This window comes from Bombus flavifrons, chromosome 17, assembly GCF_040668555.2.
Source record: "Bombus flavifrons isolate JBK064 chromosome 17, iyBomFlav1_principal, whole genome shotgun sequence".
Lineage (NCBI taxonomy): Eukaryota > Metazoa > Arthropoda > Insecta > Hymenoptera > Apidae > Bombus > Bombus flavifrons.
In genome coordinates, this window is record NC_138458.1 from 6,237,549 (window position 1) to 6,264,061 (window position 26,513).

Consider the following 26,513-nt stretch of genomic DNA (forward strand, 5'->3'; position numbering starts at 1 on the left):
ATTTCGGTGTTGCCTTGAGCGTAAACATTGCTATCAAAAACTGAAGAGCCGAGTACAGATGCCACGATATCTGTGCCATTCTTAGAACTTCTCTATATTACCATATACCGAGATATATTGCATCGATTTTAGACTCGCATCGATACATTCGTCATATCTTGCCAACGTACGACATCGCGCGATATTCTTACTATATCTGTACCCTATATTATCGGGACGAGAACGATAAAGAGAAGTCCAGCACTCGCACTTATCGTACTTAACTTTATCCTCGCATCTGCCGTTCGTGAAATTGCTTCTTCTATTAAAAATGAAAGTCAGACTCGTAGGCATATGTTCGTAATCTAACGAGCCTCTCTAATTAGATAAAATTAACGAAATAAAGAAGTTAAACCGTTTGCACACACGTTCTAACATTGTACACGGTAAAGATGTCTATCGCGTAGACGCTCTGTAATAGATGAACGTTACCGCTAGAGTCCGTTATTGAAAACAGTTTAATCCTGCGTTTGACGTGCGTTTATCATAGTCAACTGCATCTAATTCCAAGTATCGATCGTCTATCAACAACGAAAAGCTCGAAGCGACTAGTTGAACGCAGAAAATAACTAGACATTCCCGTAATAACCTCTAACGAAATCCTAGCGAGGTGCTTTTTCCCCGCCGGAATCACAAGATTTACGTTCTTGGCGTCACTCGTACGAACTCCCCATCGCTAATTGCCAACCAACGTCGGGATCGAGCGATCGGTAAGCAGCGGCCGAGAGACGTCAGCCGTAACGGCGCAGCCTTGAAGGAACGGCAGTGGCGGCGAGTTGCTTCGTCGCGGCGTCGAAAAAACGATGACGCGCTCACGCGCCGCCAGCTGGCGCTGCGGCCGCCTCGGCTTCGCGTTTCGCTTCGAGAGAAGGCGCGCTCGCGCGCTGCCACGTTCTCTCACACGCTCTCTCATGTATGTACGCGCTTTACAAATTTGACTTTCACGAGGAGACTCGTTGGTTCGTCGTCGCACGTAACCTTGGCTGCGCCGTCAGAACGAGCCGCGAACGTCGTGCAGCGATGGGACGAATTTTATTTTCGTATCGTCGTCGTTGTCTCGTTGTTTTGCTTGCCCCTGGTTTCACCAGCGCGCGTGGCTGACACGCTCGTAAATTCGAATCGTTACCAGTCGTGTCTTCTCGTATCGTCAGATGTTTCAATGATTTTCAATCGGTTCGTCTTAATTCGTACACGAGATGATGACAATTGAAAGCGACGAACGACGAACCTGCGTGTTTATAAAATCGGAGAAATCGGATCTCAGATGCGTTTCATGTTACTACGTATACAGTTGTGGGGAAAGCGATTAGGGATGGTAACACCCGTAGGTAGGGCTCTGTTTAACCCCTTCAGGTTAGCCTTCGTATTATTACGTTTCGTAGCGTAGTAATCTCGAATTTCGATTTTCTATCCTATTTTTATAATCTCTTATCGCGAATACAAAGTAGAACTTTCTTCTGAAATATACTTTTTTATATAATATTACGAATTAATATATTTTCGTAAATCGTACGAATTAACACGAACATATTATTATACGATGGAAATGCGAGGGTATTTGTAAAAAAGATTTCTACTCAAATACTTATTTTCTTAATTACTCGTGACATTTTCTTACGATTTGGATTACGAGAATTATCTTGACGCATTCTCGTTAAATGCAATGAATTCTCAAGAGGTCTGAACGAAGCTTGCATTACTCGGAGCAAACAATACAATTATCGTTACACATAAATTTTGTAATTTATCTAACATTGTAAAACCAACTTATCATATACATAACTGTAACCATACATAACTCTTAGACGTCTTGTTAGACGGTACCAACTAACAGATATCGAAAAATGAATATCTAAATATCAGTCTCGCCTAAGAATATTAGTTACCGGTTTAATCGTGCAATTCGAAGTCCAGCAGCGCAACAAACGTTTTCCTCTCCTTTTCTTTTTTTTTTTTTTTTAATTCTCACATCGGCGGGACAGTTGTCTTTTTCTTTTTACGTTCATCGGCTACCGTAGACATGCTGACAACAAACACTTGGCTGGTGTCGTGTTCTTCGGGCGTTCGTGTCGACCGTCCGCCTTATGCAAGCGATTTTCGCTCCAGTCGAGCTTCATTATATCGGTCTTCGGTCAATTTTGCAGCGTCGGTCATTTTTGTTGTAAAATGTGAAAGCAAACCTGCAACCTTTTATCTTCAACTTGGATGCCATTTTTCAAATATATATCGCTTTATTAGTTATTTATATAAATATATATTTTTGTATATAATACAGCGATACTTGGTCTCGCGTGTGATATAACTTCATCAATGTTGGCGTTATTGACGCATACGCTGTTATCTGTGCTTCGCGATACTCGACGGTCTTCGAGCCAGTATCGGAGATGTTGTTGGTGCATATAAAGACGAGAACAAGCTTTACACTTGATGCAAATCAACGTGTAACAGTAGGACCATCGTGACAGAACGATCTTTTAACATCTAGGTGTATAATTAGGTATATTTATGAAAACGATATACGGTACATGAAAACCGGAGCTGGCCACTTCTTTCAAAAATAATCGATTTTAGTATAACGATGTAACGACGTCGACGCGTAATTTCACTGGATCTTAATTCGCTGTTCTGATAACCCTACAGCGAAACATTGCGAGAATGCCAACGTTTACACGAGCGTATTTCTTAGTCTGTGGAGAAATATCCACCGATGGGAACACGTTTCTTGGTCTCTTCGGAAGGAAGGCGTAATCCGATAGAATGCAAATATTTTTTTATTCTAATCAGTCAGCGATATCGTGAGCGACCTTGGACATCGCGATATTTCCAAGTTGAATGACATAACGAAATCAAACGTTTCGAGTACGAAGTAGCCGAGCGACGCAACATCTACGAATCTGCATTTTTTCATCATTCTTCGGACGCACCGGCGTGATAAAACGACATTGGATGGCGAGACGAGCATTGTACCGCGTGTATCTGTCGTCATTTTCAATATCTCATAATCTCCTTAATGTAGTTGCACTTTGCTCGACACGGAGCTAGGAATAGCCGAGGCAGGATACGGGAACAGTTACGACCCGGGCCGGTATTGCTCGAGGCGATCGTGCAAGGACAGTACCGCTACAGGCGAATATCTTCCATTGGCGTTCTTCCTTCTTTCGCAGGGATTTATCACGCGGAAAGTCTGCCTTCGCCGCGATAATCCAACGTAAAGACGTATGGACCGACACGGATTGTTCAAATACACTGGTTAAATGTATACTTAACAGAGTAACAGTGTATATATCCATATCTCTGATACGCGAAAATATATTCGTAGCCATCTGTTTTATAAACCGGACCATACAGTTTACACAATTTCCATGTTTCTATTAACCTTTGTTAAAATCGAAAGGCTCCTCTATCGCGTCTATGTTCGTTCGTAAGACTTTCTTTTTCCGACGAAAGCGCATTGCATAATTTCTGCCAGATGCGTTTAAGTGGTTCTAATTAAGCTACGAATTCGTGGATCCGAACGATTCGTTTCTCTCGCAATTCATCGCGCTTGCTACAGTCGCTGCGAGTTGCTCGATCGTTGGTCGCCTTGGAACATCTCGAGGCGCGATTTTTGGTGGAACTCTCGACGCAGCAAAAAACTGCGTATCACAGCCACCAAGGCCATCCATCCGCGTACATCTAGCGTCACTAGAACGTGGTGGCCGTGACGCTGAATCCAGCGAACGTCCGAAACACACCGACCAAGCATATCCTCCTGCGCGGATCAACAGGATGACGCTTGGCGTTTGAACAGAGACGCGAGAGGTCGTTGAATCCCATTAAGCGGTACTCCTTGGATCGTTCTTGACCACCTGTACATCCGTGTAATAGACGTCGTTCTTTTCGATCGGTGTCTCTCTCTGTTTTCTCCTTTTGTCCCTCCTACCTCTGCCCTCTCGCCTTTTCTTCTTTTCCATTCGATGCATGTCCGAGCATCGACATCGATAGAAGAAGAAGAAGAAGAAGAAGAAGAAGAGGGGTAGTAGCAATCAGGCTGCAGGATGAGAACGATTACGCCCGGAGAGTCGGTTCCCCGCGTTTCTCCAGGCTCTGCGTATTTGCCGGTGAATATCGTGTACCAGCAGCCGGAATATCGCATTCTCGTTTTCTTGTGTAGCCAACGCGGCCACACCTTTCACCAACACCCAACCAGCCGCCTAGCTAGGCTCTCTAGCCTGGTGAAGGCGCGCGATGGCTGCTGGTTGTGTGTTGCTCGGTTGGCTCGTTGGCCGGTCGCACGACCAGCTACACACAGCCGATATATATCCCGTACGAAGCTTTTGCGCTTAGACACGCTGCTTATATATACTGCGTGCGCCGGCTAACAGTAAACTCTTCCACTTGGCTTCTCCAGAGAGGAGGAGGCCAGAGAGGAGACGCGCGTCCTCGTCGCGCCGGCGTTGATGAGCCGCAGGCGCGCCTCGCGCTCTCCACCGCCATTTTCTAGGATCTTTTCCTGTTTCCATGCTGCCACGCGGCGTGTCGTTCTTCGCGCTCTCGCCGCTATTATGTAATCGCGATCCTGACTCGCACAACAGCGGATTCCTCGCTGTTGGCTAGTCGCTTCTCTTCCAAGGCTCTTTTCCATACTCGTATCGATCTTTTTCCTAGAATTCCGCTGCTTTCCTACGAGCAACGAGCGATAGCCAACTCGATACTCGTATCGATCTTCCTCGTACAATTTGCCTCGTTTCCTATGACCAGCCGTTATTTCCAAAGTTTCCGATCGCCGCTCGATCAGCTTCCCGATCTCGCCAGATGTCCCGAACGAACGGCCTGCAAAAAGTTAGTACAATCGCGAGATTTCCAACGGAGCTATCGCATTGTCTGTTCGTCATTATCAATCGTTTCCTGTTAACAGTAATGGCAAGGTCGGTAAAAGTTGGTTTCCGCTCGCCGAGGACGTCCTGTACGCGTTGACCTGCTGTCGTCAGTCATAGGATAGACAGCCAGGCAGGCAGGCAGGCAGGCAGGCAGGCAGACAAGCATGGCACGGTCGTCGGTTCGCTCAATGAGGGGGATTTCTCCGTTGTCGCTTCGACGAGCCAGACAAAAGGAACCGGGACCGATAGTCGACTGGCGACCCTATGGCGTATAAAAGGTTCCAACCCTCGTTTGCCTGCCGAGGGTATATACGGGCTGGCTTACCCCAAATCCAACAATACGGGCCAAAAATAGCTCCTGTGGGACTCTAAGGGACTAAGGAACAAAGTTAGGGCCCCGTCTTGCTGCTTTCCATTTTATAGTTTGTCCGTAAAACTCTACAACTATTGCTAATCGTGTTTCCTTTTCTACTTTTCTCCTTCTACAATTAACCGGCAACGTCTTGGATTTTCGGCTCGGACGAAGCAGATGAAATTTGTTGTTTTTTTGGTTTGTGCGTTTGCCAGATACCAGTTTTTGCTCGAGTATTTATTCGAGTATATAATCGAGCAGCTTTAAGGTAATTACGGAAATAGGAAATTTCAGTCCTGCTTCTTTAATATCGTTAATCGTAATTACATACAATTTATGCTTCGTGTGTATATATATGTGAATGATTTACACGATGAATAAAAATTTCGTAATAGATCGATCGGAGGAAATACACTCGGTACTCGTATATTTGCTTGTTTGCTATTAAAGACGATAGGAAATGATTTGGACTCGATCAAGTTCGATCAAGCGAACTAATCGGTAATTGTTTGATTTCTAGAACTTACGAAACGTTTCCTTTTTCTCGCTCGCAGAGGAGCTAGACGAAGAATGGTAGCTACCATAGACAGACGCGAGTATTCCAGCCGAATAACGGAGGATCGCGAAAGAAACGTAGGTCGATTGTTGATGTTAGAGAAATTTCGCTTTCGTCAGATTCCACGAAGGTATAGTCATTGTTTGTACCTCGATGACGCGTCCCGTTACATTCAGTTCTTCGTTACTTTATGACGAATACGTGACTGGTCATGGTGCCTGATTCCTGGAGCCCATGTCGCTGTTCGTCGTTTCTGCTGGCTCATTATGTTTCCGTACGATATTCGGCACAAACATCGACTTACAAAATTCGTGACACACTGCTGGCACAGAAAACCTCGCTACCGTTTCCTTCCGCAAACCGCTCAGTATTATCTACACAGTAGCAAGCTCATAAACCCCGGCGTCTCCGGGAGCCAAAGCAATTAGGCCATTCTTCCAAAAAACCCCGTTTCCTTTCTTCGAACAATCGATCGTTCGTACGAGACGATAGAAACGGGCTTCTGCAGGAAGCCTCGGCACGATTCATCCTGCATATTATCAACGCCGATCGAATTATCTTCTCAACCATGCTGCGTTCCTCGGACCATTTTGTCCATTTGATTGTCCGCGCGTGCCACGTTCCTCGAGAAATATCATAGATACGATAGGGATATATCGATTCCAATGAGATGGATTCCTCGAGCTGTCGTCTTTTTAAATTTATTTCGCCGAAAGATCGAAACGAGAGCTTCCCCGTAGCTTCCTCGAAACTCGAGGAATTTGCTAACGATAGAACAATAGGATGAGGTGGAAAGTGGAGGAAATAACGCAGGGTTAAAGACCTCGCAGGAATTGGCTTAGCGAGATCGCCAAGATCACCGGTCATCGAAAATAAAACGAAAATATCGTGCTCAAATTATCGATCGTTTACACCGACATACAGCAACAGGGAGACGAGCGTCATGCACTTTGAGAGTCACTGGCCTCGTAGCGGAACCGAAGGGTACCTCCCGAAGGGAAAGAGGATGATTTCCCTGATGCGGCCCAATGTCCGACCCTCGTCATTCGACGACGCTGAGCCCCTGGCCAGGGCACGGATTTCTACCTGGTCTCCTCAGGTACCGAGAAGTGCTCCGATGAACAAGGGACGTACCCTCATCGGCAGACATATTTCTTCAGGAATTTTGCCTGGATAGAGATACGAAGGGAACCTTCTTCCTGGGACGAGCCGAATCATAAATTCTAACGCGGTTAACGCGTAAAACAACAGTTTCTCGGCGCTCCATTAACAATCTCCTTACGCATACTCGGCGTAATTAGAGACCAGGCGGACGAATTTGTATATAACCGGCGATTTTGATGAACTCTCGTACTTAGTTTTACGAATCTTAAGCTACAACTTCAATAGGATTTATTAGGCTGTCCGTTTCGTTTTACATGCACGACATTTTCCTTGTTCTATACGGTTTATTGAATCACGTGCGATCCTTTTCGTTCCAATAGAACGAAATTCCATTCGTATAATTCGAAAGATAAATAAGAAAAGACAGATTCCATGTGAAGGAAAAAACGTTGCGCATATATCGTGCCCTTAAAAGAGGAAAAGAGCTTCCCGGACAACCTAATGTCATACGACACGACGATTACTACGGGGACGTAGAACGCTATCTGACGAGCAGCTCGCGCCACGTAATCGTAGAAACGGTTAAGGAACGACCCGGTCAACAGGTTAGGGCATTAAAGATCCTCTGCTCGGCTGGAACCGAAACGAGATGGATTCTTAATGAATCTGAGAATCGCGGCCGGGGTTAAGAAGTGGCCGAAGACGGGGATGGTGTAGAGTCGTGTACTCGATTAATATTAAACGTCGTCGCTGGTCAAGCAACAGGTCCGATCAAGAGACCCAAGCAAACGGTACGTAAGTACGTACATTCGCTGGATCCAGATTTCCGTGCGGCGGGACATTGCATAACGTCTCTTTATCGAGCTCGTTTAGTCAGCAAAGATATACGACGTAGAACAGATAAGTGATATGACTCAAACTGAATTAAGAAGCCTATCTTATCGGCGGACGGGTATTCGTTGACTTTCGTCACTTGCCTTTTGCACCGATCAATTCCGTTTCCTCTTGGCAGCTTGGCAGGGGCTGTTGTCGCGTGCTCGCGATGGTCGCAACTCGGAACAATGGCGTTGCCACGCGATCATCGATGTATTCTCGCCGCTTGGCGAAGCAAGGTGAATCAATCGAAGGGATCAGGTGCTTCTCGATCGTCGTAAATGGAATTCTCGTCGGTGTACGCGGTGTTCCCTCGCGCGAAACATGCACGCTCCCCCACGATGCCTGCTCCCAATCCTCGCGATAACACAGTTCCGTGAAATCCTAATAACCCTGATTAACGCGTAATCTTTATTCGGCTGTGTCGGCCAGCATCGCGGCTGATAATGTTTTTCTGTGCAACGACGCAAGCGAACGATACCCCGGAAATTACATGCTTTGGGTGAAATTCGAGCTAGAGGATCGTTACGCGCTCCGTACAATGGTATATTCTCATCGCAGAGGCCGCTTGGATGGACGATCCGAACTTTTAGATCGGCAGGACGCGATGTTTGCGCGACGATTAATTCCACGATCGATAAGAAGCGAAACATGTTCCAAAGTACCACGGAAATCGTCGTATCGGACACGAGGCATTCTCGCAACCCTCGAAACGTTCTCGTCGTCCCTTCTCCGTTTGGAAAGATCTCCCTGTTGACCCTCCGCGGAAACAAAAGTGGGTCGTTCGCGTCCAAAAACATCTTCCGGTCTTCTACGCGTTCGGGGAAAGTTCGTACGATACTCGTCGCATAAAACAAGGAAGAACCAAAGGTAAACGTTCGTCGACGACTCGTCCATGGCTTACCCGTTCGAAGGACCGCGGATATTTTGCAAGTAGATGTAATCGCGCGGGGAACCGTAAGCGGGCGTTGAACGACAACCCTCGTAAGACGCGTTTCTTTCGGCAAGTTGCTGCCACCCTTCTAACCGTAACAGCCATGATTTATATTTACAACACCCTGTTGCAACTTGTACGCGTGGCCCGTACGCGGAGGATTCGTCACGCGAAAGCTACCTGTTCGCCGCTCGGCTCGAGCGCACCTTGCGACCGTCCCACTCGTCAGCGGCCGTGTGCTCGCGAACTCGGCACACGAGAGAGACGCACGTGTATTATTTAGCGTGGCCGGCGGAGGCACCTGCCACGTCGTAACCATCCTGTTCCTTTCTTCTTTCACTGTCCTACGATGGCCACCTCGTAAACTCGAGCCAACGCGCCCACTCGTCACCGCGAACAGGTTCCGAACCGTACGTCGCGCTTCCTCTTTCGCCACTCTCGCGGACCTCGCCCATCTCTCGCTCCGTCTAATTATTATCATCAGGTCGATCGCGTACTTCACACCTGTGTGAATGAGCCCGCGCTCGGGGCAATGCGATTCTTATGCACGTGCTCTCGCTTCGTTTCGACGCGTTCCGCCTTTTACCCCTTTCACGCCTTCGCGTCTTCCTATCTAAACTCGGTGTCATCCAAACATACGGCCGGTAAACTTGGCGTCATCTAAACATACAGCCAGTGGCAGTTCTAATCCTCGAGGGGCCCGAGGCTAATGATTATTTTGAGCGTGAGAGTTAAGACCGAAATGTCGAAAGGTCCAGCCAGGTGGATGTTTGTCAGATCGATAGGAGATGTACGTTTACGTCCGCGGGTCCTTTGGCTAGTCGCAGTACGATGTTCACTTAGGCGAACGTTAACTTTGGCTTGCAGCAACGAAGATACGAACGATGCGTACTCCTGTCTCGTTTACTAGCTCGCGATTTCTTCCAGTTTCTCCGTCAATGAAATTAAATAGGTTTCACCAAGATATAACATTTTACCAAATGTCCTACTGGACAAATTGTAAAATTCAAATAAATAAATAGAAAAAGAAAAATAGGTTTCTGTCGTGTTTCTAGGGAAATTTAATCATTTTCAAACTAGAGGCAGAAGTAACGAAATAATTGAAGAAACATCAACCTATGTGTCTTTCGCTAAATTCGTAATTTAAAAATAGAATAAATTAGCGAATACTCGAAAAAATGTTAAGCATACCAGTCGGCTTTTTTATTGGACTATTTAGGACGAAAAGTCCGGAGTTAGGAATTTCTACGCGTAGGAAATCGCTAACGTCGAAGGCGAAAGAAAAACCCGTAACGCGGGACAAGTTTGCTTAATCGTCTTATATTTCAAGGCGCCAGGATCTCGGGTTTACTCTGTTACTACGAACGACTCGTCGAGTATCCCGAGGGCCATTCATAAAAATTCGTCGCAGCTCACAACGAAATTCCACTTGCGTGTCATTCGTTCGAATTCGCGGACAGAAGGGGAACGACGGCGAGCGACCGGCGATCGATCAAGCGTCATCGAAGCCGATCAATATCATTAGGAAGAAGCAAAATCGTCGACGATTTTTTAATCCTAACCGACGAAGCCGAAGTACTTGACGAATTGCTATAATATTTTAACGCTTCTAATTGTCCAATTCTCCTACGTTTATAACCCTTAAACCCTTAAATAACCCTTAAATAACCCTTAAATTAACCCTTAAATACCCTAATTATTTGCCCATCTATTTTTATTTATCGTGGCAGAAATTACACGAAACCGTAGACACCGATCGAAAGAGAAGAGAGGAAAATGACGCATCGAGGACGTTGTTCGCCTCGCCTGGCGATTTCCATCGATCGGAATGGAGATCCGCGCGCGAGAACGCGACGATAATGGATCGAACGATGCGTTGCACTGTGTGCACGTGTAAGCAGGAAGATGCTGCGCGTAAAAAGGCCGGAGGGGTGAAAAAAGTGCATGAGAAAGGGAGAGAGCTCCCACACACAAGGGTGCTGGCCGTTGTCTGCCATATGGCCCCTCTTTTTTTAACCATCCCTGTACGGCTTTCTTCCCACACGACAAAGGTAGCCACCCGCGTGTGCGTGCACGTGTGTGTTTACAGCTGTACGCGCGGCTCCCGTAGTTACTGGCTTCCTCGAAAGTGAACAACCTCTTTCTTCCCTTCCTTTTTTTTTATTTTTTCTTTTGTTTGTGCTATAAGTTGTAACAAAAGTGAGCAACCAGCGGGAGAGCGCGTCGCGTCAGGTGAATTCACTCTCCGTACACACGCGTACACGCGTCTCTCTATCGTATCTCTGTCTGTCTATCGTCTTCTCGCAACGATAGACGATTTTGTCCGGATACTTTGCGCGAAAGGGATAGGAATAGTTTAACGTTTGTAGTAATTTCAACCGGAGGGTTTCGTTGAAAATTGCAATTTCTGCTTTTAGACACCGGGTTCAACGCTTCGATTTCTATTTTTGCCGGTCGAGGGGATTGTGCGGTTTCCGCGGGGCGACGGAGAGGAGGATAGGTATGCAATGGAATAGTTTTACCGATTTAAATGAAGTTCCGCGAGTTGCAGCTCGGTTTCCAACAGATTTATCGGAACTCGTTTCCCCGTGCAATCGAAATCCAGCGATCCTGTCTGTCTTTCAACCAAGTATACGCCGTCTTTAAATATATATTGGTAACGGTGGAAAAGCGATATGATTTTCGCCATTAATCCCGATTAATCCCAGTCGTATTTTACAAATTACCAACAGCTCGTCTCGCTTGTCGACGATGCGTTTGTCTGACTCGCTCCTCGAACGGCCAATTTGCTAGCAAGGCGCTGAAACGTTTCGGATATTCTTTCGCGTCGAGACAGGAAGAGGTCGGTGCTTTTCTTCCTACGAGCCAATAAGATTAGCAACAACCGACTGGAAACAGAATGCCTTTCGAACATAATGTAAATTCATAGTCAATATCCTTAGCAGTAACAAACCACTGCGCTCTTTCATATAACAATATATCTTCCTTTCCCTTTCAGTAAATACAATAGAAGCGTTATAGCTTCCCTACTGTTCCTGATTACATTAAAGTTAGGCTTCCGAGTTTTGTCCCGCAATAATCGTTATCCAAAAAGCTAAGTGCCTACACAGGTCATGTTTATGTTCCGGACTGAAAGGAAACAGACGAAAGGTACAAGCTCGAAAAGGAGTTATTGTACAGGTGCATCGAACTTTGCATGCTGATTCGAATATGTTCGCGTTGGCCAATGGGAAACTTCTTCTCGCGCTTTTCTTCGACGTTTCTCTTTTTAAATTCTCCCGCTTCGTTTCTCACTTTTTCCTTCTGCTCTTCGTCTTCTCCGCGCACGCTCATCCGCCGCTAATTGCGGTCAATCCGCGCACCTTTGATTCTAACGCTTCGTATCTTTCAAAGAGCCACCGTCTTCCTCGGACCGGTAGACGAGGCTACGTATATTTATTTGACGAGATGAAAATCGGAAAACGTAAAAAAGGAAAAAAGGGTGACAGTTTGCGGCGTCTAGCCGGAGCTGCTCCGTTCGAATCTCTCCTTCCGTTTAATTAGCAGCCAGGTTCCTCGACGAAGGCCAGATGAAGGGTGCTGAAATATCGTTTCTTCGTTCTTCGTCTCTTTATTTCGACGTTGGTAGGGACGACGTTAAGAAGCCAACTACATTTCCCTTTCTACGCTCTGCTCCCCCGTGCTTCTTCCAATTTTCCATCGCCCGTCCGCCCCCTCCTATTCTCTCTTTTTCTCCCGACGATTCCGAGTGCTCGGGGTGCCGGACCCTTCGTTTAGGGCACCGCAGATGCCGCGCGCCCCACTAGATTACGTGCCATTGGTTCTCAACCTTCTGCTCCACGCAGCGTAGACCTCTAACAGACGACACATTCGCTCCGCGCTTCACAACCTCGCCGATTCTTCTATCTTTTATTTCCGTCGAATTGTCCGAGTTATCTCCGATCTGAAAACCACCGTATTTCAATGACCAAACGTGTCGTTAGCGGACCGAGGAGTTCTACGCGCTCGCAGGAAGCTGATAAGTGGAAAAATCGCAGCGAACGCGTGTAGTGCGAAAATACCTAAAACGTGCAAAGTATGGCGCTTCCCGTAATACTCGGCAAAGCGATCTTTCACCAAGGTTCTACCTTTCTAGACGCGCGTGAATTTGCATGAAAGTCCGCGGTCTGGTCATTGCTATTGAGATTCGAAAGTACCAGAACGAACAGCGTACGCATAATTCGCGAAAATGTATAAAATACTCGGAATAGTCTGGGAATACTTAGCGGTTCGAATGGATCGTCGTTTAGGTTCTGTTTGTTTAATTCTGTTTAGAACTTCCGCGATCTAGTCGTGCAAGTATGAAATTGGAAATTTTTGCAATCCTTAAATTCGCAGGTACGAGGTTATTTTAACGATATTCCTGAGGCCTTTCCGCCGAGAATATCAAGCGTGGTGATATTTGAATAAGTTTGATGCCACAGTGCGAGCTAACTGGATACTTCGGATACTTTGGTTATTCTAGCCATTCATCTTCGCAAATTTAAATCGCACCAAGTACAATTCTACAAATATACATATAATTTTATATCCTATTTTTCGTTTGCTACATTTTACTGTACTTTGAACACTGAACACAGAAACTGAACTTGAAACTGAACACAGATGGCAGACAATATTCCTAGAACGATCTTCCCTCGATAACAGTCGCGATGCCTCGAAAATACGTCTTACTACGCCAGCAATACCGCGTTACCCTCCATCCATCGTCTCCTTACCGAACGTACTCTACTCAATATTCTTTCGCTTCTCCAGATACGTGGAAATGTTGGAAGAGCCCTAACGATAAACTCACGGAATACAGGCCGCCGTGGAATAACGATCAAGCATTTTAAATCGAACGGGGGAAGACGAAATGATAAAACCCTTTTTTACCTTTACCTTGGTAGGTAAAGTTGCCCAAGTCGTGGAATACAGGCGGTACAAAGTTAGTCCGTAACGAGCGAACGATACGTTGAATCGAACGTAGGAGAAGGAAGATAGGGGCCAATGAGAATGATAAAACGCTTCGATCGTTTCAATTTCGAATTGGTAGATACGACATCGTAATTAAGAGGGAGGGAAGATATCGTGAATAGCCTATGGTGTTTTTCTGTTATACGACGCGGTATTAGCAAGGGGTAGTGAGAACCGCTTGCAAGCAGGGAAAGCAGCAACCCTCCCTTTTCGGAGACCTTCCTTTATTCATCCCCTAATGTAGGACCAGCGCGCGCGTACGTTCTCCTCTCGCTGTCACGACCACGGTATATAGGCTAGTGTATTTATCGTGAAAGTTGTACATGCAGCGTATATACGTTTATGTTGTACAAAGGATACGCGGGCTACAAGACTCGCAGGACTCGTCCGTGTACGTGTGCACGTCGGCGCGCGCTATAAATGCATCGCGTGTTTGTGCGTACAAACACCCATAGGCGCGCACCACCACTCGTATTTTCGCGGTTGCAAATGTTGCACCGCGCGCCGTGAAACTGGGTCAACAATCGCGGGACTATTCTTCGGAAGCGACGTTTTTCGTTTTTCTGCCTCCTTTTTTTTTTTTTTTTTTTGAAAAAATTTGAGACGTAGACGAAGCGCTCGAATCGTTGTTCCAGTTGAGAGTAGGGGAAATTTAGCCACGTCCCAAGCACGCTGTAACAATAATTCTCGCATGAAAATTAGAAGCTACTAACATCCCTTTGAGTCTATCCCAAAGCATTTTTTAATCAGAAGATATATTCGTATACAAATACCTGTACGTCTTATACTTCATTTAAATTGCTATTTTTCTATAAATCTCTGCAGAGAACTGCACATGTACGTACCTTGTTTGAGATTTTTCTATGCAAGTTTCTTAAAATTATGCATTGTACTTTACCACGATTATTCCCGTTATATGAACGTACTCTATCATTGAATGTACACAGTATAGCGCTACTTCAAGTAAATAGCGTAGTTCAAGCTCAATGGTAATTGTAGGAAAATTTGCATTTAGAGGGTGATGGACAGATGAGCGAGTAGATCGTCATCTATCGGTACAGACATGCATCAAAGGTAGTTTTCACCCTTTGTCCCCCTTTGTGCGACCCTCTCCATTATCAATGAATCGGGCACGTGGCCCCAAGCATAAAATGTACGTACGATCATGTTCGCGAAGGATAACGCTTATTCATCGTACTTTTCGGCCATCTACAATAAACGTCGTGTAGATTCTAGATCGCTGCTTCTCGTATTTCTTTCTCTCATTTAAAGGTCGTAAACTGACCCCCTGCCGTGGCCTGTTTCGCTCTAGTGTCTAGTCGCGATATACGCTGGCTTTCGGTTTTTCGTTGGCCGGCACGCGAACCACTATACAATTTCAGTCTTCTGTTCTCTGGTATCGATTTTCGATCGTCTTATTTAAACGCGTCATCGTTTTCGAATTGCAGCTTTGGCTCGATTATCCTTTGACGAATCGTAACGATAGCGTAAAAATATATTCATCGCATTTTATAACATTTTTTTGCAGCTTTCATAACGCTCTCGTTTCTGTATAATTGTCCCTTTTTATTATACTCTCTTTATATATCTACCAATAACACGATGTGACAATTTTTCAGTGGTATTTCTTTACAATTATGATAATTGCAAAAATATATCGCAACAATAATTAGCAATTTAAAGTGAGAGTAACGATACCTCATTTTTGTTCTGTGTGATCATTTCGTTTTACATTTCCGTTGCATTAATTGATATATATGACGCAGCGATCAGGTCGTCTTTTTCTATAATTATTATTATTATTTAAAGGTAGAAGTAAAGATTTATAACATTTGTTTCTTCAGTCCGAATTTAAATTCTTCCATGGTTGATTATTTCCTGAAAACATCCGACTACTTTAAGATAGTTTCAATATACTATTCTATCCAAAGTACATAGACGAGCATATAAAAATAAAACTAGCATGCAGCATACACGTAGCGAAACATAAAAGTCAAATCTGGATGCAACACGTAAAACGCACTAGAAATTTAAATCCGTTTCAAAGCTATCAGATTTCTTAAATTTTTTCTTTAGATATCGATAAAACGAAAAAGTAAAATCTCACGCTTCACCGTCTCTAAATTCTATCTCGAAGATCAAATTAAAAAAGAAGACAATTTTCTAATTTCGGAAACGCGAGGCCTGACAATCTCAGGTTTTTCAAAGTTCACGACGATGAGCGCCATTTACGAGTCCTTGAAACCTAAGTCTAACTGGCTTGCTCCCCGACAATCTTATCCGTTCGACGAGATAGCGTACCGCTAATCTGCCGCGGACTTTACACCGTTAAAGCCAGCTAGCGCTCAGACAGCTTCCAGGATCGTACGCGCGAAACTCGAAGTCGAATTCGAAGAAACGTCGCCGCTCGGCAAAGATCTTGCGCCATATCGCGAAACGAAATTCGACGATTGCATAATTCATGGCTGAAACGAGGAACATTCTCGATTTCGAAAAATTCTCTGGTACGGTCAGATTCGACGAATGACTCGGCCGAGACGAACAAAGTCATTCCGAGCAGAGTTTATTCTCACGTGGAACATATATTACGATTTTTCCCTTTCTTTTTATCGCTGAAATGCTATTAGATAATTTTATATCGTGCAAGCTATGAATAAATTTGTTCGTAAATGTACAGTAGCGTAAATGTGTCAGATTGAGATTGTTAGAATGTAATTTCTAATGTAATTCAAATTATTTTAATAATTTGCTCGACAGCACTGATCGTGGAAAATTATCCAGAATATCATACCTATAAATAATACAGCACGTCGTTGATAAATGGACGGATAAAGAGTAGACAATATCTGGCGATAATATTATTCGTTAAAGAAATGTGAAAGCTGCTCGTCAATTCTATACGAAAAACGAAAATCTTTTATCCAAGGGTACGCTCGCTGGTTTCTCATTTATTTAAATATTCCCGACGGAATTGCGTTCGATAATCATAACACGGCAAGCTATATCGTACGCGTTGTTATTTCTTGGCCCGATACCGTGGTGCGCGACGTCGTTGTCGAGCTGTTTTTCGTAGTTGGCGATCTCGCCGGCAGGCGTCGCGTCGCTCGAGTCCCCTTTCGAAAATAACACACGGCCGGTTGACGTCATGTTGTCATGACTGCCGACCGCCGACCGCCGGCACCAACGTCGCCTCGATGTGTCGTTCTTCTGATGGCCGAGCAGCGCAGAAATTTCGCAGCAACGCGGCTCGATCACATTTATCCACTATGCAATTTCGAATACGAGGCGAAGCAAAATTACAATGCTTCCGCGATGCATCGCGTGACGATCATTTTTTAAACCGATACTCCTTCGACAAAACATAAAAGATAATATACTGCGAACTTATTTTACGCCTCGACTTTGCTCGTATCATTATCTCTTCCCTTTTTTCTTCCTCCTTCCACATTTGAACTTTTAATGTATTCAATCGTATTTCGTTCTTTCCGCGCGCTCCTTCGAAACGATTATCGAGTCTATTGCATTTCTTGTTGGTACGATCGAGTTATTGACCTAACCTCCAAAGAAGCAGAGCGATCGACTATTTTCCGCCGCTAAATATGCAAAGCTAATATCGTACCGAAAATTCTGGAGCATTTGAATTCAAAAATGCATTCGACTATTCGATCTTACAGTATCATCGTTCCAATGTATTTGTATATGTCTAGCACGCACACATATAACTTAGGAATGTACGACGCCACACACTGACTGGTTTTATCTACGGGGCTCCGAGTGGCTTGAGCGGGGCTTCGTGTGTGTTCGTTCTTTGGCTGACTAGATAGCTTTGACTCGTGTAGCAAACATTACCTCATCGTCAGGCATAGCCGGATCCACAACAAACCTCCTCTACTTTTGATTCTTCTCTGGTTCTGTGCTTGCTCGCTGGTCGTAGGAAATCAAATGGAGTAGAACTCATTCAAAGTAAACGTATTTGTCAATCTGTTATTCAAATTACAGACACGTGTCAATTACTGTATATACGTATGTCGAAAGAAATTTCTTTATTTCCTCTATTGAAAGCAATTATTTTTACCTTTGTTTACGTTATCCATTATTCATATTTTCATTTTTCCAATCTTTTTTACATGTCAAGTGGAATTTCGCTTGATTTTACACAGAGTGACGCAAAAGCTGACTTTATTAATCTTCTCATGCGTATGCTTTAGCCAGTCTAGATAGGCTTCACGCAGTGAACATTATCTTATTGCGAGCACAGTCGTCATGAATCTTTTCTAGTTCTGGTACTTCTCTCACGTTTATTCCATTGACCTACATTCCTGACGATAAAACAGGAATTGGAGCAAATTTGTTTATAGAAACTCTGTCATCAAACTTTCTGTGTAATTTGTCGATATAATGACACGTATTTAACGATAATTAGTCGAAGGGATACTGTTATAAAATCCGAGAAATTATTTCCTTTATTTACTCAAGTTAAACGTAATTTAACAAATTTGATAATTTATTCGTCGCGTTTCTTGATAAGTCGCTTAATAATAAGAATATTATAACGGATTATGATATTAGGAAATATACGCTATTTTGAACGTACTTCTATCTGATTAACCTCGAAATAACTTCTCTCTGCGAGTTAATTACGGCATTCACTGGTAGATGGCATTCGTGTGAAAAAATTCAACGTTATTTAATAAAAGTAAAAAAGCTGTTTCGAATACGAATAAAAGACGGGGAAGTGTGTTCGTAATTTTAGAAAATTTTAGTACAAAAATATTTTCATTCCAAACACGTTCGTTATATTTTACAATCCAAAGCAATTTTCATTGACGCGATCGAATTATTTGAAATAGTCGCATCGTAAAAAATTTCAAAGGAGAGATATAAAACGAATGAAAGTAACTTCCCGGCACTTACCCTCGGAAAATCAGTGGCACGATTCTCTAACTCAGATGAGGCTCGAAAGATTCTTCAGTTGCGAAAGTGAGCCGCGCGAACCGCAACCCTTAAATATTTCGTGAGAGGAAAAGAGAGTGGGATGAGGATGCTTCTTGACTTTGATTTATGGGCAGTTAAGAGCCGTGCATTTCTACCACACACAGTTAATCCGTTACGCGGTAACTCCCCGCAGCAACCACCCGGTGGCCGTCTTGATTCAACAAGTGCCCGGACCATGTTTCGCAAACATTGTTTGTAAGGACGTTGGTCGAATTCTTGAGCGCGTTCACTGAAATCTTCATCTCAAACGTTTCAATTAATACGGCCTAATGTAACTTAAGGAGATACAAAATCTACTGGCGATGTGAATAACACGGCTGATAAAGTAGAATTTCGCAAATAGAACATTCAGATTGGAAATTCGTCATCTTTTTTTTTTTTTTTTTTTGCGCTCTTCTATATCAATGAAATGAATTACTGTGTTTCGAAAAAAAGTATAAGATAGCACAAGTATTCCGAATATTATATCGTAGAATACATATATGGTTGTTAGCGTGACAAATAAGGATATCGGAAAAAGCATTTGATCGACAAAGCGAGAATTACTTTCCTGAGAAAAATCACGTTTTCACCGTGATGGAAGGCGAAATCAAGCTTGCGGATACGAATCCGTCATTGTTTTCCCCGCGATTCCGTGAATCGTCTCTCGGAGAGCTCCGGGACTGGTCGACCCTGTTGGAAGGAGAACCTTCGCGAGCGAGTCGTATTCCAAGTAGGCCGCCGCGGCGGATGTACACTGTCGAGTCGAGATTGAGTCGTTGGCTGCTGTTGCTGCCGCCGCTGTACTAACTAGTTACTTCTAGAAATCTATAAATCGTTTCTAAGAAAGCCTGCCTTTCTTCTTCTCAAGGGTTCTTGATGATGAAGTTATTTTAATGAAAGGTAATTTAATTTCTTGTACCGATAACATCATAATCGAAAAAGATATATTTAAACTCTTCGTTTTATTCCAAATTTCCATACTTTTTATACTATTAATCGAAAGTTTCATTAAAGAAAACGTTGAATTGCATTACTTACTTTATCATAACCACGGATATATATCATGAGCGCGCGGTATCGTCTCTGATGGCATTGCTCGTTTCCTCGGAACTTTTTTTCCCCTCCTTTTGTCACCGTTGTTCTTGCCAGTTGCACACGCGGCTCGTCGTATTGGCCGAACAACATAACGCATCGATTATCTGTTAAATGACGTTCACGCCACCGAGCATCCCCTACCCATAGGTCAGCTCTTCGTGACTTCCATTCCCTCCATTTCTGTTTTTGCTTTTTTTTTTCTCAAATCAAACGTCATGTGCAGACCACGTGGATCCGACAAAATGACGAACGTGTCGCTAGTGACATCCCACGGCAATACGTTCAACTAACTGCGCTGTCAGCGATTCTCAACCACATCCACGTGATTTTTATCTCTCGAGTTTTTCGCGTCGCTCTCTTTGCCCCTTTGGTAGACTTCCTTCAGTAAGCAAAAGTTGAGGGAGGGAGAGACGATTAAGTAAGTAAATACTTACTTTCACCCGTACAGTCGTTAAATCGGATGCGCATGGATATAAATCATCGATGCTACGTGCTTTATCATTTTGTTTGGGGTTTCGTCGCATGGGTCGATCAAGTTTCTCATAGTTGGTATCACTGTGGATCGCACACAAGATAATTATTTATATATGTGTAAGCTCTATGTATATACATATTTTATTTTCATATAAAAGAAAGTAATAGAAAATATCTAGTTTTTATAATACGCGTGATACTACTATATTTCTACTGTAAGACTTGGTATTAGAGATATAGGAAAATCACTAATCAACCTCAAAATTGAAAATAATTTCGCTTTGATAAATTTAATATGTTCTTATATATGTACCTTTGAACGGATATGAAACGAAAGAAAAGGAAAACAAAGACGGAGGGAAAGATAAAATGAAGAGGAGTATTTCACAAGGGGCCCGCATGCTTGCTGATTGAACCCATGAGTAACAACACTCCCCTGTCCCCTTCGCCATTTGTGGCCCCCTTCTCTTCCATACCCACTCGATCATCCATTCCAACGATGACTTCTTCCAGGCTAGGGTAGGGAGATGCCTGACGTCATTCTCCAACGTCTGTCAGCGAGCCGACCCTCTGAGTCATGCAGTCATGTCGTTTTGCCTACACTCTTGTTTGTAACCGAGTATCGAGACTGGGCACAAGGTCTTTCGCGATCATGTCACTAAGTTGTTATGGAGAGAAAATCCCTAGCCTATTCAAACTTTTCCCCGTTTGTAAAAACTTCAGAGTCCTATTTTTGTTTCCCATATAAACAAAATTTCAATTCTCGTTGAATTATCTCTATCTAATTTCATATTTCTTCTGATAAACGAATAATATCAACGTTTCTTGTCGTTACCTGTATAATTTTACAACGCTTACGTCCTAATAAATATTGAACTGTGCCAGAAAAGGGAGACGTATGAAAATATATTATATTATTTTGAAGTGTATAAAAAGGAATCTATACAGAGAGACTAATGTCACATAACTTATCTATTTTTAGAGTTGTGCAATGATGGGTCTGCAGGCCACGGCAGGAAAACGTAAACTGGAGGGAGGTGTGGGCTGCATGGAGTTCGACATGGATATGGGCGAGAGCCCATCGAAGTTAGGCCGGGTGGAGGGTAGCTGGTGGGCGATGGAGGATAGTTATACGCCCCCGCTGAGTCAAACGCCGGCTTCTTATTACGATATGGAAGTGAGTTCGCCCTGCCTGCAGACAAATCCTTGTCAGCCGACATCGGCAAGCCAGCAGCAACAGCAACAACATCAGGCGGCACAGCAACAGCAGCAGCAACAGCCGCAGTCGTCGACGCCAACGTCAGCGCCACCGCCGTCTACGGTGGCGCACCTGCACCATCATCCGCAGCACTACTATCATCATCAGCGCGGACCTAGCAGCCCGGTCGGTAACAACGGTTACAGCCAACTGTCGAGGCCTCAGCCGCAGTGGGGCGCACCTCATCATTACGAGCCGCCAACGATACGGCGAGAAGAAAATGGAAAGAGTTATTTGGAGCTTGGTTCTAGTTATCGAGCGAACGAGAGGTGCTGCGAAGGTTCGAGGTCAAGCTGGTGTCGACGTGGTAGAGCGTGTTACAGACAAAGACGACTAGCCGTTTTAAATATTTCGATGTGCAAGCTGGCGAGGTATCGCCAATTTCCGGATCCGAGCCTTCATCGATCGGTTCTCATCTGCAATACACTGAGGCATCTAGAACGCGAGATGGAGAGGGACAGAAGTCCGCCGCCCATGGAGCCGGTTATACCGGCACCGATTGCTCAACTTCAACCTCCTGAGCAGGGCAGGTTAACACCGTTCCCGATGCCACCAACGTCTTCGAACGAGACAGACGTGGATTCCGGCATCGGTGACAGCGACGACAGCCGTTCCATCAATTGGGGCAGCGTGCTGTCTCTCTCGAGTCAATCGCCGCTGGATCCATTGAACAACAACGAGTTACTGGATGTCGATATCGGCCCAGATCTAGATTTAGACTTCATGCCTGGATGGAAGCTGACGCCCCTGTCCGCGGACGATATCCTTAGAAGTACGACGGCACAGGAACAGCAGCATCATCAGCATCAACAGCATCATCATCATCAACAGCAGCAGCAGCAGCAACATCTGGCTCCAACTAGCGGCAGTTGCGCTAGTAGCAACGTCGGAAACGCCTGCGTCAGCACTGGCAGTAGCAGTAGTACGCACGAATCGTTAATGTGCGTTGGATCATAGCCCCCGATTTTGACATCGATGAGTCATCTCATCGATTTTTACCCGCTGATGCCGCAGAGTAAATAAAAACAAAAAGAGAAAAAAAAACAAGCGCGGCAATAAACTCGCAATGAACCACAAATCGCAGAAACGAGGTACTCGCCCGCCTCTCCGATATGTGCGACGCCTGGTCGGCGATTCTCCAGGAGGTCTTCTTTTTCTTATTTATTACCGTTCGTGTCAATTACGCACCGATCGATTATCTCGGTTACATTCTACTTGTAGCATACCGATAACCAGCATGGGTGGTCTACTGATTGTAGGGAAGAGAGAAAGAGAGAGAGATAGAGATAAATAAAGAGAGAAAGGGTACGCGTCGCGTTACCCTGTGTTCGCAGGTGCAGCCGCCACGGAATTCATGGCCCATCGGCAGTGCTTCAAATGTGAAGCAACCAGAGGTGATTACAATTTATAAGCCGACGAGTAAACTTGATCTCGCGTTGTTCCAATTATCCACTACGATTCGACGTATCGAAAGTATTTTATACTTTATCACGTTGCTTGCGATGATTTTCATTTGAAATCATTCGAATTAATCGACACTGTATTATGAAACTGTTTACTTCAAAAGTTTTACACTTTATATACATTCTCGCGTTTCAACGTGCGAATTACATTGGAAAAATTCGAGTTTTCATACGATGGAACAACGCGAGGTCGGGTCCTCTCCTTCGGTCATCAACGACCACCTCGAAACGAGCGTGGCTATACTATATCGAAACGATCTGTTTTTGCAGCTGCACCTGCGAATTCAGCGGCGCATATCAGTTCCCGAGTCGCTCGAAATGTCGTCACCGGCGGCACGTCAGACACGAAAGAGCGAGAATAGCGTGAGAGAGTAAAACAGAGAAAAAGAAAGAAAGAGAATAGTGAGAGAGCGAAAGAAAGCGAGTGAAAGAGAGCGACAGGGAAAAAGAGAGGTAGAGAGAAAGAGTTGGAAAAGTCTCAGAGCTTTCAATGTTCACGCCACCGGGCCGGCGATAGGACAAGTACAGAGGATCGGTGGTAACCTTCTCTTCGGCTCCTTAAAACAACGACGATAAAGCGGCACGAAACCCCGACAGAGACCTACGTATGCACACAGAATATAATCTAATTGTTACATTCGATAGAAAAGTGTCCTTCTCTTCTTTCTACCGTATTAACTCTCGCTATTTTTGTTTCTCTTGTTTTTGGTAACATCGGCACAGCGTGATATGCGTATATCGCTCGCCTAGCCGGCTGACGTTGAGAACTCTTCGGCGACGTCCGGCGTCGTTCGCGACAGCCGATCGAAACGGGGAGTGTCCATCATCATCGATCGATGTTTTCTCTTTGGATTAGAAAGACTATCCAGCCGACGATTAAATTAATGTCATACACTCTGACACACTAACGATACACTTACACGCGTAAGACATAACCGCCGTGGCCTATATCGTACACTAATACACGTACACGCACCACATGTACACGCCGTATACGCTCATATACACGTACATAGGTACTATATATGTACATCAGGAGAGAGAGAGAGAGAGAGAGAGAGAGAGAGAGAGAGCGAGAGAGAGAGAGAGAGAGATATACAGGTTCGTACACGGAAAAGTCGATATGGTGCTAGGACGATCACACCCTGGTGCTTAATTCTGTACACACAGAGACACATGTGCGTAAATTCGCACGGATCGCCTGCAGCCTTCGTTAAGAAGTCTAGATACGTCCTGACGTCGTGAACAGGACACACCGTGATCCAACGTATTTCCATCAGGATTCTTCGTACGAGTTATATCGTCGGCTCGGGAACCTTGAAGAGGACGTTGCGAGCACTGGATGAAAATACGTTGGACGGAGACGCGTAACTGTGTTCTGGCGCACGATGCTAACAAATGTACCTGCATTTTAGAAATCGGGATAAATGTTCGGTCCCTTCGTGTCGTCGCGCGGAGGCCACTGCGCGCCACTGATCTCTCGTTAATAATTATGTACTATAATACTATTGTAAAATAGAGAGTGGCCGACGAGCAGTGAACGAAGGCGACCAATGATTCATTTGGAACGATGTGGAACGGTGGGATTATTAAGCGAGGAGAAGAAAAAAGATAGAAAGAAAACGAAAGAAAAGAGTAAAATAAAATAAAATAAAACTCGACGATACGCACTTCGCGAAGAGGAACGGCGATCCGCGCGCGATCTCGTCCTCAACGTCCACTAACTGAAATCCAACAGAGCAGCTATACTTAAATCGAAGATAAGCGTTGTGTAAAGCAAATCTATGAACAAGCGACAAAGCGAATATAAGAAAATGTAATTTATAAATCGACTGATTTACCTTGCGAGATAGCGGACAAAGAAAGGAAGAAGACGGAAGACGATTCAAGTAACGAAGAAAAGGAAGCTCTAGCCGGCAACGTTTCGCCACACGAATTCATTTATACTGTAATTAATTGAGTGTTAAGCCGACGATGATGTATACACTTACACGCGACACATACCCTTACAGAAAACTCACACGTACACTTCTCTACGACACAAATGGACACGTTTATACACGAGATACGCTACATACTTGGATGTATATAGAGGTACAACACTACGTGCTAAGTGTAATAACGATTAACACGAACCGTCAACTCTCGGCAGTTTTCAGTTTCTCGTTCCTGTTTCGATAATCGTTTCTTTCTTTCGTTTTCCATCATTCTCCGTCATCGTATTACCAATTTCGAATCTTTTTCCGGCACCCGCGCGTTTCATCGACGCCTTTTTGTACTCGATTCGACGCCGTTATCCCGCGTTGCTTTCCGCTACGCTAATCGCCTCGCCTCTATCCGTTTCGTTCATCCGTTCCTCGCTTATTTCCTACAAAGAAAACAACGAGCAATATTACTTCAACGGCGCGGAGAATCTAGGAGAAGAACGTGTACGCGTGCATCGATCTCGAGCTGTTCGCAAGCTTCCTTCAAAACGGCCAATGAGAACATCGTTCTTCCCGATCGTCATACACGGCGGTGTTTGATCAAACGTTTTGTACATTCGCAACTGTTTATACTGTGATCGCATTGTAAATATTATCGGAAAAACGAATATCCTTCGTAATAGAAAAAAAAAAAAAAGAAAAATTGTACACGAATGAAAGGAAAGTCGTTGTTAGAACCAAAAAGTTGAATAAAGACTGCGACGTTCAATTTACTACGAAGAGCGATAGAGAGTAACATTTTGCGATCAAACGTCGGTCAGTAGATGTAAAGAAGGAAGAAGGGATGCGTTTTCATTAGCTTGTTGCGTCTCTTAAGGATTACGAATCGCTCGAGTTCTACCCTCCTATCTACGACCGCGCGTAAGGTGTTAAAACGCGAGAAACGCATATGTACACGATACACAGACACATACACATACACAACACAGATGCACACACAGATAAAGCGCACGTTGCGCGAGATTGCGCTCGATGCGTATGTGCGGCGGAGCGTTTTCAGGGAGATGGTCGGTGTTGTTTTCTTGCATGGTGTACCAATCGGAACTGGCGTGAACGTACATCAACGTATGCTACATTGTTGAAAAATTCGTCCATCGCGTTGATGCATCTTTCCATATACAAATGCGCCTTTCCGTGTTTTGCGATCGCAAGCGCTACCTCATCGGCTTGGTGTTCCGTGACGAGGAGGACGCCTTACAATTTCACTTTCGATACACGTTGTACTCGCCGATAAAACAAAATTCCAGCCAACCTACCGGATAGATGTGAGAAACGGGCGTTGACTGACGTATCGAATTTCGTTAATACGAAGAAGAAAACCGCGCACTGGTTACGCGTACGCGAACAAAATACTCATGCCTCTCGGTCGCAACATTTTGTATCCCGTTCGGTCGAGTTGATCGTTTAACGGAATGCCAAGCACCGCGTTACGCGACACTAGACTCGCTTCTCGAGAGTTGAAGAAGTAAAAAAAAAAAGGGGAAAAAAAAGAAGAAAAAGAAAAAAGGAACTCGGGAGGCGACAAAATAATTTCGTATTTTTTACACGG

At 44.5% G+C, this 26,513-nt stretch overlaps 2 protein-coding genes across 3 annotated transcripts in view; one reads left to right on the forward strand and one right to left on the reverse strand.

Moving 5' to 3' along the window:
- tara (SERTA domain-containing protein 2 taranis) overlaps nucleotides 1-23,376 on the forward strand; it is a 52,842-nt gene extending 29,466 nt beyond the window's left edge. Inside the window, exons 2-3 of one of the 2 annotated variants that reach the window (XR_011175628.1) lie at nucleotides 21,241-22,910; nucleotides 23,250-23,376. Coding sequence is in view for 1 of the 2 variants with exons in the window: in XM_069130761.1 (XP_068986862.1) it covers nucleotides 21,241-22,473 (1,233 nt within the window). In the remaining variant the exon portion in view is untranslated. Of the gene's footprint in view, nucleotides 1-21,240 lie in introns of both variants that reach the window. The other variant, XM_069130761.1, reaches the window with a different exon arrangement.
- LOC138188724 (uncharacterized) lies at nucleotides 18,166-19,937 on the reverse strand. The gene is given in 4 exon segments (XM_081833781.1): nucleotides 18,166-19,313; nucleotides 19,315-19,487; nucleotides 19,759-19,810; nucleotides 19,812-19,937. Coding segments are annotated over 4 exon segments (405 nt in total). The 5' UTR covers nucleotides 19,875-19,937; the 3' UTR covers nucleotides 18,166-19,196.
- Nucleotides 23,377-26,513: the final 3,137 nt, after the last annotated feature.